The 13,418-nt window shown below is 36.9% G+C and overlaps 1 protein-coding gene across 14 annotated transcripts in view; it reads left to right on the forward strand.

Moving 5' to 3' along the window:
• The window catches only part of RIMS2 (regulating synaptic membrane exocytosis 2), a 215,540-nt gene that overhangs the window by 13,091 nt on the left and 189,031 nt on the right, over positions 1-13,418 (forward strand). For 4 of the 14 annotated variants that reach the window (XM_087825325.1, XM_087825324.1, XM_087825331.1 and 1 more), the window contains exons 2-3: positions 9,840-9,872; positions 10,264-10,350. The exons of the other annotated variants lie outside the window; for them this stretch is intronic. In XM_087825325.1, the coding sequence (XP_087681451.1) occupies positions 9,840-9,872; positions 10,264-10,350 (120 nt within the window). The remainder of the gene's footprint in view (positions 1-9,839; positions 9,873-10,263; positions 10,351-13,418) is intronic. 14 annotated transcript variants of the gene reach the window in all.

Here is a 13,418-nt window from a genome sequence, read left to right on the forward strand (position 1 = left end):
AGGGGTCCCTCTTATAAGGGGGCTTTGTATGGAATAAATAATTCAGTGAATTAATATGTCAAATATATTAAATATCCTGAAATACTTGAGATTGGGACCATATCAGTGGTGCTTTCATTTAAAAACTTAGACGAAAAACGTTTTTTGAAGAGACTCAGATAAAATTAAGGACACAAAACTCTCATTACTCATTTTCTTCAGTTTCAATAGGAATCTTATGGAATTGTTTTGGAACACATGCTTCCAATCTGCCACCAGATTTTGCAGCAAGAATTTATATAACCATGCCATAGCTCACAATTTACTGTCTCACAATTTACCATATGCTTCAATATTTCCAGTGTTTTCAAACACTCTCTTATTTCCCACCTTTTCCAGTTCACATTTCTTAGTTTTACCCCACAATTTTCATTCATTTCTGTGATTCATGAATAATCTCTGTTATAATCTTCCAGTGTAGAGTCAATTTCTATTCTGGTTGTCTTTCCTGAACCCTTTTCTAGACTATTAATAAGCAATGCTTAATCTTCAGTTTAGAACTCTTGATTCCTGGCTTATGCTCAGCACTCTAGAGCCTGAGCCCATGATCAAACTTCTGCTGAGGTTCCTGCAATGCTGCTGCTTTCTCTGCAGAACTAGAAACAGAAGGAAGAAAATAAAATGGTTTATCTTTTCCTGCCATCTCATTTTTACCAGGGATCCCCAGTGGCAGAACATAAGGAAACCAGCTATCAAGAGAGTATGGGAAATATAGTCTATAGCCTTCTAGCCCCCTGAAATAAAAGGAGAGCATGTAGAAGCATGAATGGAGCTGGGAGCCAACAAAGAACCAGCACAGAGAGAAGTTCTAAAATACTGATTTTTTAATCACAATAGAGAGAGGAAGCATTTTTGCAACTTTCTGAATAATGTCAAGACCCTGTCTTCATTTTTATTTTCTTTGGTTGACGGAAAGATTAAGTTATAGGGATCCGTAGAACTTCTTTGAAAGTCATATAGTTCTCTATTGAGGTATCAATTAAGTATTTTAGCTTTAAGCAACAAAAAATGGACCCTGGCAACTTAAGAAGAACATATATTTATGAGAAGAGTATTGGATAGCTTTCAGAAAGGTGGAGTAACTAGTCCCTGGAAAAGGCAGAAATTGGGATAGCTCTGGATAGCTAGTTTACTAAAACTAATGGGTGGCCTGTTTATGGTGCTACTTGCAGTTTGTATGGATCAGTTTCACTATTTTCTTCTTAAGGGTCACATTACTAATAGAGAGGCTGATCTGCCCTAGTTTTGATTAGTTGTCCACCCTTCTTCAGAAGAGGACATGGTTTCTTGATTGACAGCTATATCAAGATTACGCAATAGTTGAGGGATAGCTTGTTGCTTAAAACTAAAATACTTAACTAATGACATAAAGCAGTGTTGAAGCAAAGCAGGTGAATTTATTAAGGAAGCAAAACAAGCAAATTTATTAAGAATACACTTGGCATAAACACAAGTGGGCAACTCAGCTAGTCTGAGCGCTCCACCTGGTGGGGGTTCAAAGGTTTTATACTTTCCTCCCCTATAGATTTCAAGGTTCCCCTGCCAGCTTTCAAGGCCCCCCCTTTTACATTGTTGTGGCTTTTCCCAGAACTTATGAGAAGCTCTGGTGATTTTATCTTGGCAAGTCCCAAGAACGCTGACTTCTTTGTTCAGTGGGTGAGATAAACTCCCCTTCCCCTGTCTTTGCAGCTGTCTGTTCTGCCTAACATTCCCTCCTCAAGTGATATCATCCAAATGCTTTTGAGATTTTTGTTATTTGTCCCCCAGACTTCATTTGTCCTTGGGTTTGGCTGGCACAAATGGCATTAACTGGGTCTTTGTTCTCTATTTTCCCCGAACAGGGTGATTTAAGCTATGCATATGTTCTCTGGTTAAGGAGGAGAGATATAAACCATTTGTTCTCAAGTGTTCTTGGTTGGGGAAGATAAGGTCTTGCGATTCACAAGCTGGCTGCAAGATACCCAGATCGTTTGACCTTGTTTAATCTTCTTGCCCACTTGCCCAGGAACTTTCCTAGCTTCTTACTATCCTGCCACAGTAGTACATATTATCCTTAATTTTGCCTTTTGACCCACAAAGCCTAAAATACTTACTGTCTAGCCTTTTACTGAAAAACTTTGCTGACCTTTGATTTAGGCCAATAAATACTGGTTGATACTAATCTGAGATCTGTACATTGTATTGGTTTTCATTTTTTTGAGTAATCAAGAGGAATTTGTTTCATTTCAGCTTGAAATATCCAGTTTATTAGTGCCTCCTGGCTAAAACAATGAAAATAATGTTGTTTTTTAGGAACTTTTGAATATAAATTATTTACAACTTCAGAATGTAATTATATATGGTCGGTCTCAGGATCATCACTTTTTTTTTTGCATCCTTTGCAAAGTGTGGACCAGCTAGGAACAACTAAACTGTGGAAAGAACTAGAACAACTCCCTCATACTAGCTCTGAAAGTCAGAGGTCCTTTCTCCCTATGAAATTTTATCCTAGCATTGTGAGAGATTAGCCTAGTAGGAGTAAGAGTAGGTGTGGAGGGATAGTAAGCTTTCTCTTCCCTTGATGTTCAGCTTGTTAACCCATCTGATTATTTCAGGTAGTCTAGCAATGAGCTGCACTTCTAGAAAGCCTTACCTACACTCATTCTAAACTCTTGACTCTGATAGAAACTACCAAGAGCCTTGCTCATAAATGTGATTATTCATCCCATAAGTGGCACATCAGGATCGACAATATGCCCAGGATTTTAATAGTATAATTTTTAATGCCATCATTGAGGTGATCTGCTTTGCGTACCTGCAGAGCTTCGCCAGAATTCAACATTAGGTTTTGACTAGGCTCCAGGAGCCAGTGGTGAACCTTGGCCATCTGGTTGGCTTCCGCATTTCGGCTTCCGCATTTTCAGTCCTTGCCAAACAGTGAGGCAACAATTTGGTTCATTTTGATTAATAATAGGCTTAGCAAGGGGTGATGAGTTAGGCCTTCAGGTAGCACATCAGAACCTATACTTTTGAACAAATATTTTCTCCTTTAAAGTAGTTAACCTTGGGAGATTATGGGTTTATTCCAACTATCCAGCATGGCCATCTTTTTGTAAGGGAGGGAGGCAGGGAAGGAAAAGGAAGGGAGGAAGGAGAGAGAGAGGGAGAGACAGAGAGATTGGTATGCAATATATTTCCATCTTCCGATTTTTTGCCATGTCTTTAGAGTAGACTCTGGCTGGGTCCTTTTTGGATGGCTGGGTCCTATTTGGGCTGTCATGTAAGACATAGCTAAAAACATGTATGCATATAGAAGTTCATTGTCTCTCATTGTGGTTTTTGATTTGCATTTCCCTAATGACTAATGAATGATGTTGAGTATCTTTTCATGTGCTCACTGACCATTTAAAGTCTCCTTGAAGAAATGTCTATTCAAGTCCTTTGCCCAGGTTTAACTTTGTCATTTTATTATTGAGTTTTAAAAGTTGTATATTTTTCATACAAGTCCCTTATTGGATCTGTGACTTACAAATATCTTCTCCCATTCTGTGGATTTTTTTCCCCACTTTCTTGATAATGTTCATTGATGTACAAAAGTTTTAAATTTTGATGTAATTCAGTTTATTTTTTGTTGTTGTCGTTGCTTGTTCTTTAGTGTCACATCTATGAAACATTGCCTAATCCAAAGTCAGGAACTGCACGTTTCTGTTTCTTCCCCCCTAAGAGTTGTATTGTTTTAGCTTTGACATTTAGGTCTTTATTTTGAGTTAATTTTATACTAACTGACTTCATTCTCTTGCGTGTGCATATACAATTTCCCCAGAAGCATTTGTTGAAAATACTATTCATTCCCTATTGAATTGTCTTGACTCCCTTGTTGAAAATCAATTCATCGTTGGTATGGGGTTTATTTCTGGAATTTCAGTTCTGTTCTATTGATTTACATGTCTCTCCTTATGCTGGTACACTCTCTTTTGATTGTTGTAGCTTTGTAGTAACTTTCAAAATTGGGAAGTGAACAAACTTGTTCTTCTTTTTAACATTATTTTGGCTACTCTGGGTTCTTTGAATTTCTATTTGAATCTTTGGATGAGCTTGACAATATCAGCTTGGATTTTGATAACATTTGCATTCAATTGGTAGATCAGTTTAGAGAGTAGTGCCACCTTAACAATATTAAGTTTACTTGTCTGTGGATATGGGCTGCCTTTCCATTTATTTAGATCAATAATACCTCTCAACAGTGAAAACTTGCAGTTTTCAGTGTGCAAGTCTTACACTTTTGTTTAATACACCTAAATATTGAATTCTTTTTGATACTGTTTTTAAATGCAATTGTTTTCTTAATTTCAATTTTGGAATGTTCACTGATAGTGTATAGAAATACAATTGATTTTTGTATATTGGTCTTGGATCTTGCAATTAGTTCTAATTTACTCAGTTAAGGCTCTTCTCAAATATCATCTTTTCTGGGAAGTTTTCGCCAACTTTTCTGGGCAGAATGAGGTAAACTCTTCTTTATGTTGCTATAAAGCCCTACTCGTACCCTCATCAAATAATGCACTTCTGTGCTATTTTGTTATCATAGGTTTATTTCCAAACCTCTTAGCTAAATAAACTATTAGACTGGCTTTCAATCCTGATGTTGTAACATACTTGTATGCCAAGTTTGGTGAAAAGGTTTGTCCCAAATATTTCTTGAAGTACTGAAGCTTGTGAATGATTTGCTTGCTGCTTAATAATTGCTAACATTAAAACTCTGTAAATCTAACTCTAACAATAAAATAAGGTTTATTTTTCTTTCAATGGCACTTATTCCCTCTTCTTATTTATAATACCTGTAAGACCAATTTTGAAAAAATAAATTTCAGGATTTAAAAAATTATGAGTCTTATTTCCTATTTTTTATTATTTAACCCTGATAAAATGACAATTTTTTTCATTCTTTAAATGAGTTCACTAAACTCATGTGCATATTCAGTGGTTTTATGAATAACTGTCTCCTACTCTGTTAATGTGAGAGAGAAACATCTATCAGTATGCTTCCTGACCTGACCTGGGATCGAACATGTAATCTAGTTATGTGCCCTGATCAGGAATTGAACCTGCTTCCTTTTTGGTGTATGTGACGGTGCCCCAATCAACCGAGCCACCTGGCCTGGGCATGAAATTTATCTTTTAATCAAACTTATTTTCATATCTTTTTTCTTTTACAAAAGCTAAAAGTCTTTATAATATCTTTAATAAGTCAATTAACTAGGGAAAATTTCAAAATTGTAGAGTATGAGTGCTATATAAATTTAATGAAATATTTAATTTTCTAAGTTGGTATTTATTTTTATTCTGTTAACTTATTTGTTACTGAAATTTAACTCTGACTAATACTTTGCCAATCAGTTAAGGTGTTCACCAATTAATAGGACAGCTAACAACACATAGACCTTTTAAAAAATTTGTTTTGTGATACATTTGCCTAGTGATGAGTGGATTGAATAGTTTTTGGTCACGAATTACTAGGTGGTGAATTAGTTCTGATGATAAATGTAAATGTCTGACTAATTCTGATAAATTTAAATCTGACCTCAATTTGAACTTTCCTTTAATTTGTTACATAATTACTGACTCTTATTCTTTTCTAAAAAAAGAAAAAAGAAAGAAAAAAAACAGAAAAACTATTCAGTCATTTTTCAAAGATGTAGCGTAAGCACTGCCAAATGATAATTGCTTTGTAGTAGTTGCATAAAAAATTTATTCAGCTATCTTGGAAATAATTTTTTATTAGTAAAGGATAAGAAAAAAGATAACTAAAAAGTTAGCTTCTTGTAACACGAATCTTAATGTGTTTTTCAACTAGAACAACATATTTCCACAGTATAGTTATATACATGACGTATTGAAGAAATTAGGAAACTATTTGTATCTGCCAAGAATTATAAAACAATGTGGCAGACGTGAAATTTGATTCTAAATTCTGGCAGTGGAAACTTATCAGATAGATAGAGAACATATGTTTACTTACTCAGTAGAGCATCTTAATAAAAATAGGTCAAAATAATTGGTAAGAAAGAAGTGCTAATTAATAGAGCATAATAAACAAAGACCACATTTTTTTTAACGCCAGTTGCAGTTGTATATAAAGCTCTAGCTCTCTGATAGCCCGAGAGGACACGCGGTCACACAGTTCCCTGTCTTTTTGCTCCCAGGCCCGAGGCAGCTGAGTGCCACCAGCCTTTTTTCCTTCCTGGCACCGCACGTTATTTTCTGTTGGCCTTGTTTCCCCTTGTGTCTGGGTCTGCTTTCCCTTCTGGCTCCGGCTGCATTCAGCCTCCTGCTTCAGGCTCTGCTTGTTTTCCTGGCTCAGGCTGTTTCTCTTCCATTCTCCGCTTCCTTGGTCAGCCCAGTGGGTCCCTCACCTCCTGCCTCCCTGCCCACTTAATGTTCATTTCCTTTCCCCCCCTCCACATTTATGCTTGCCTTCTGGCTCTAATAAACCTCTCCTGATTTACTCTCCTTTGCACTCCTTTACACATAGAATCACAATCATTCGAAGCCTGTAGGGCGACCTCACAACCCATTACATCTGTGTTTGTGTGCGTGTGTGTGTGTATATATATATAAAGGCACCTCATGTCTGGCTATTTTTAAGTCTTAACCAGCTCTCCTAAACTTAAGGAATATTCTGAAAGTCATGAGAAACTCAAAGTGTGGATTTGGTATATAAGGTATAGTTTATCTGTAGTTACTGTAGAGGAGTGGTTTTTCAAACTGCGGGTGATTAAACCAGTTTAGTATGAGTATAGCTAGCAATTAAGAACCAAGATGTGAATGGAAAAGAATAGACTATATTACTGTATATTGCACTCAGTCAGTATTGTTTCATGGAATTTTATTGTATGTCTTTATATAAATGTGTATACTATATGTAAAATGTATTTCTTACTGTGGGTCAAGTTAAAAAATGTTTGACCGTCACCCTGGCCGGTGTGGCTCATTGGTTAGAGCGTTGGATCACATACTGGGTGGTCTTGGGTTCGATTCCTGATCAAGGGCATGCACCTGAGTTTCAGGTTCTATCATGCCCCAGGTTAGGGTGTGTGCAAAAGGCAACCAGTTGATCTCTCTCTCTCACATCGATGTTTCTCGTTCTGTCTCTCTCCCCCCAGCCTTTCCTCCCTTCCACTCTGTAAAAAAGTCAATGGAAAAACTATCCTCAGGTGAGGATTAACAAGAACAAAAATATGTTTGACTGTCATTGTGTAAAAAATTTCCTTTTAGCTTTGGCTGCTTTCAGATGATGCTCATATGGTTGTGATCAACTTCAGAAGCATACAGACAAAGCTTTGAGGGTGGGTCTGAAAGAAATCAGATTTACAGCAAAGCTCTTGAATTCTGTCAACCTTTTTGCATGAGCCCCGGGACAACAGTCTTCGGTCTGAGGTGCCTGGCTCGGAGCTTTGTTCGGTGAAGCCGCTGTGGAATCCGAAGTGTAGGTCAGCCCCGCACGGGCATTGGAAGCTCTTGACGGCTCCTTTGGTCCCTGCTGCACTGGGAGGTGGGCTGAGAGATGCCCCGAGAGTCACAGATATTGGGGTCCCACTCTTCTTCCTATTCATAATCTTACAGAACTTGAAACCATTGAGATAATTTTTTTGTCAGAAAAACATATGCATTAGGGCATTGTATACTTTGCTAGGACTAGAAACCGTCTGACTCAAGTGGCAGCAAGTTGCCAACATGTTTAGAACAAATAGTGTTAGAAACAAACCGTATTCCTAGGCTCTGTCCTGGCACCGGGACTTTATGTGTCGCCTGCCTGAGTGGGGCATGGTCTTCGTCTCGATGATAGAACTTGGTTTTCGGCAGTACGTCTCATTCTCAGAATCTCCCAGGCCAGCTGCATCTCTGACTAGTTTCAGGCACAGCAGCCTGGGACCTGGCACCGAATGCTTGCTCTGAACCGAGCCGGAGTTTCCTCTCTCTCCCCTCCTCCTCCCTGCCCCCCTTCTTCCCTGCAGTCAGTCAGTAAACAGGTAGTTCTTTAGCTACAGGTAGCTTCATAGTTTTACTGTCTGCTTTTATGCAGAAGTGGGGTGTCTAAGGTAGGATCTTTATGTTTTGCAAAAAGTGCTATCTTACCACCTAGGTATTTGGTAGCTAAAACATATTGATCTTCAATTAAGAGAAAGCCTGCTCTTAGCCATCTTGGCTTTGAATATTCTATTCTCCCAGTTTTTGCCAAGAGGAGTAGAGAGATAGAAACGTTGATGAGAAACATCTTCTATCGGCTGCCTCCTGCACTCCCCCTACTGGGGATTGTGCTCTGACTGGGAATCTAACCCTGACCTCTTGGTTCATGGGTGGACACTCAACCACTGAGCCACAGCGTTCAGGCACTCAGGATTTTTTTTAAGCAAATATTTCTCATTTACACATTTATTTCATTATTTGCTGTTTTTAACATACATATTATTTGGTGAAGGGTAATCTTGAAATGTCCTCTAGTTTGATGAGCTGGTATGATAATCTTTCTTTTTCATTATATGGGACCACTTTTGTTCTAAAATGTTAAGAAAGTTTTTGTTTTATTCTCAAAGAAATACAATGATAACTTTTCTACATAGAATACAATGTCACTATAGTTTGCTTGTGTTTGTTAATATGATATTTGGTGTTAAATATAACCTTTTACACAAGTTAATTATATAATTATTTACATACTAAATGATATGGCTTTAGATTTAGGCTAAACTATTACACTTTTTGAAATATATGCAGAGAACAGAAGATTTTTTTTTGGTCAATATAGAGGTATATAGTTACCAGTTATATTTATTCATTGGGATACAAAGATGTATAAGGGCATACCTTTTCATTTATTGCTTATATCACTAAAAATAAGAACACACTAGAAAAGAAAATCAATTTGACTTAAAGAGAATTTAATTTATAGTATTAATATAACTTCCTAAATAAAGTCCTAGATTTTGGTGACCAATTTTGGTTACCAATTCTTAGTCTTTCTTTGGGAAAGTAAAAGCTAATGAATTCACGACTGACTCATAGGTTTACCTCTCAGGACCAGTCCTAAGCAAAGTGTGGGAAGCCATATTTCAAGGCATCACTACATTTGTGTATGATCTTTCTCTACCTTTTAAATATCCAGTGTTATTTCAGGGAAGCACTGAGTTGATTATAGTTTAAATGCATTTTTAGTTTGTTATAGGTATATGAATAATTTACCTTAGCTTATGAATATTTTAAAATTGATATAGGTACTTATTTTAGTAGCTATGTTTAGGTAGATTGGATACATCCCCCTTGCCCTCAGTTCCTTTAACTGCTCCTTTAAGCAGTAAGCACAGTCATTTGTAAGTCTTTAAAAATACCTTTATAAGGTTTACATTTTATTTAAAATTTTATGCCTTTACTTCAATTTATATTAATGAAGAAATTTTAAAAATAAAGAGGAAATCTATTTATTTTCAGTAATCCAAATGTAACTGTGTTTAATGTGGTACCTTAAAATATTATTCTAAAAGCATCAATATCAGTAAATATATGCAGAAAACTTGAGGACTAAATTATAAAATCATTAGAATAGCAGTAGAGTTTTAATATTAGTCCTCTATTAAGAACAAATGCTTCAACTTCTGTTTTTTTGTGCCAAAGTAATTCAAATGTATAATTCCATTATGTAGCAAAGCACTAAGCTTTTCCATGTAACAAGCGTTAGTTTTCATTTTTTTTATATGACCACAAATCTGTAGATAGAAATGTCTTCCTAGTACAGTGCACTCAGTTGTGCAAACTTATCTTTTTAGGGTCAAAGAAGAACACAAAGCACAACCGACACAGTAAGTAAATGTTTTAAGAGTGCAGTAGGCTTGACTTCTGTACCTTTGCCCACTCCGCTTCCTGCACCTTGGATGGTATTAGCTTACCCTAATACTGGACAGGCTGCAGCTGGTGCGTCTTCTGCTTCCTGACTCTGGCTTGTAAGACAGCTGCCTGCAGTTTCTTACTTCATCCACATACTGACTGGATGCCGATCTCTGCTGCCTGCTTGTGGTCTGGTTCACACCTGATTTCCCTACATTCTGACTGCCTGGGTGATAACTGGAGCTCACACCTCCATTGGCTGTAGCTTTCGCGCCTGTCTACTTTTCCTGTTATGGGTAAGGAAACATTCGGCCCACGTTGTCATTCACTTGTTTATTCAGTCACATTATTTGCTTATTTAAACAGGTGGTTTCCCTTTAGTGGGATCACTGAACTGGTAAATAGCGTTCTTCAACCCCAGCAAAAACAGCAAAGTGAGAAGGAGCCCCAGACGTAAGTAAGCCCATCTGTCTAGACTAAATATTGTCTCTGGTAGTGTAACATACTAAAGAGTATGTGTTAAAATGCCTCCCTTGGAATATTACTCCACAGAAATGAAAATTGTTAGGTTATGAGTTTGGTGCTTTACCCTTTAATTATCCCACAGAAATCTCAAAAGAATACAAGGATAATTTATAGGGTAGTAAAACAGAGGTACTCCCTTCAGTTTTAGTATAAATAATGTAAAATGTACTTATCCAGTAAAACATCTTTCTCCAACAATGCAGTATATTTCAAAGTATGTTTCCCCCCTAAAAAAAATAATTCCAGAGGACATTAAGAGGTATTAATTTCTGAATTCAGTCTTTGGTCAAATAATTTTGGAAAGATTATTTTAAAAAAGGTTAAGCAGTTTTCTTTATTGTAAAACTTCTTAGTTTTTAAATGCACTCCAAAGGTGTTAGAACAAACAATGTTTACTAAACGTATTTGACTACTGAGTCCCCTTTCATTGAACATTTCGTTAGGTGGTGTACCATAATTTGGGAAAGCAGCAATTTATTCTCACGTTGACCTGACACATTAAAAAAAGTCCTTTCCACTTATTTTACTTATTTTTTAAGAAGTTGTTCACACTTGTGTCTGTTTGACTTCGTGCAAGCCGTGTTTATGTTGTGAGTTGGAAGGAACTCTGAGAATGTGAGAAAGACTCATATATTTAAATTCCAGATTCCCCATGACACATCCGTGTTACTCAGAAATCCTCTTCCCACCCAGCCTCTGCACTTGTTAAAGTAGGAGTTATGTTTACAGAGAAGACGGTTTGGCTGTAGGAACAGGCAGATTGAAAAGGACATGAACTCTAGAAGAGACTGAGAATGACTGCTGGGTGCCCTAAGATGAAACAGTTAGAAAAGCATTCCCCTTTTCCTTTTAAATGCAAACTAGAAGGTACATGTCTTTGGGTCTTGTTATTGATGAGGCTATCTCCTTACCCATTTTATGTTACCTTGTATGCATTTATGTCACTGTTTGAGTTTCAACTGAAGTAAAACTATGCTGTGATATACCACTAATAGTTGGTGTGTAGTTCTAAAACGGGAACTGTTGCTGTCTGTAAACTAGTTGAAGTCAAGACCTGGCATCTAACAGAATACCTGATCTATAATAGGAACTCAATAAATATTTCTTTACAAGTGATTTACATGTTTTGGAAAGACTGCTTGTACCTGTTGATGATAAAACTGAGTGTATCACATGCTTTCTTTGCTGTACTTAATCATGTGAACTTGCAATAGAGCTGAGGTGAACTTGCAATCAGAGGTGAAAATTCTAAATGCATGGGGCCGCCTATCATTAACTCATAAGGGAGAGTTGATGGATCCCCAAAGGGTTGAGCTTATTATTTTGAAGGCTAATAGCAATGGAAATGGAAAGGTCCTTGAGAATACTATTTAATTTTACTTAAAAAATTCCACTTGCTCTTTCTTTATCTGAAGACTGAGGATAATATGGACACAGATGATTTCTTCTAAGTTATGTGCTTCTTATTGGTGCTTGACTGGTCAAATCAGTTGATAATGCAGTTGTGAAATGGTGAAGGCAGTTTCTGCACATACATGTTTCCAGGTCCAACATAGACATACTTCAGTCTGAATAATCTAAAATTGTCTGCATCTGTCATATACTTTAGATCCTCAAGAAAGGGATAAATAAAGAAAGAAAAATTGTGATTGCTTATTCAGAAAATTATTTAGAAAAATTGATAAAAGTAGCAAAGTGCTTATTGCCAAGGAAAGGTGTTATTAAAACATAACAAATGTCGTGAAAAGTGCACAAATATACAGCTCTTTGAACTGCCTGACAGTGAACTTACCTGGAAACCATCACCCAGAGCAAGAAGCAGAACATTACCAGCTCTCTAGGATCTCTTCCTCATGCTCACTTCCAGGATGACCACCTCCTACCCCAAAGGGTAACTTTTGTCCTGACTTCTATCTAGCACCACAGATTATTTTTTCCTATTTATATTTAGACTTTATACAGATGGACACGTTGGTGAATCCTATAGGCTTTGCCTCAAAATGTTTTGAAATGCAGTTAAAACAAATGCAAAGTATAATATAATAGAAGCAATTACAAAGGGAGCCAATTAAATGGAAATACAGGTCTATCCATGGACTCCTTTGGGCTGGATTGCAAGTTAAGGTGGAAAAGTTTGAGTTAAAAAATTGCCTGTGAAGCCGTATAAGCAGTGACTGTTTTTTGAGGATTGGCAATAAATGGACTCACCATGCTTTGTAGGAGGGAATACTCAACATTGTAAAGATGTCAATTCTCCTAACTAATGTATAAATGTAATGAGATTTCAATAAAGATTCCACTAGGATTTTCAAGAGAACTGGGTAAAAAGATTACACTATTTATATGGACGACAAATGTTTACAAATAGTAAAACAGTTTTCAAAAGGAACACAAGAGACGATCCATTTTGCCAGATCAAAACAAGTTACAAAGCCAAAGTACTGTATACAGTATTCTGGAATATATGTAGTTCTTTATTTTTCTGAAATCGTCCCTCTAATTAAAGGACATTGCTTTATTTTTAGTTTTTATAAAATCTATCTTATTATGAGAAGCCCTCAATTTCTTCAGCTTGAATTACAAAGTACTGCTTGGAGCAGAGAAAGGACCTCAAACAAACGTACCTATACCTGTAGAGATTACACTTGTCCCCCTTACCTGTGTTTTTTGCTTTCTGCAGTTTCACTTACCAGCTGTCAACCCTGGTCTGAAAATATTAAATGGAAAATCCTAGAAATAAACAGTTCAGAAATTTAAAAAATGTGTGCCGTTTTGAGGAGCATGATGAAGTCTCGTGCTGTCTCACTCTGCCCAGCCCAGGACGTGAATCATCTCTTTGTCCAGCATACCCGTGCTGGGTGTGCTACCCACCCACTTAGTCACTTTAGTAACCCTCTCAGTTATCAGAGAGACACTGCTTGTGTTTAAGTAACCCTTATTTACTTAACAGTGGCCCCCTAGAGTGTTGATGCTGGCGATTTGGATAGCTAAAGAGA

The sequence above is a fragment of the Miniopterus natalensis genome, chromosome 16, assembly GCF_054644295.1.
Source record: "Miniopterus natalensis isolate mMinNat1 chromosome 16, mMinNat1.hap1, whole genome shotgun sequence".
Taxonomy (NCBI): Eukaryota; Metazoa; Chordata; class Mammalia; order Chiroptera; family Miniopteridae; genus Miniopterus; species Miniopterus natalensis.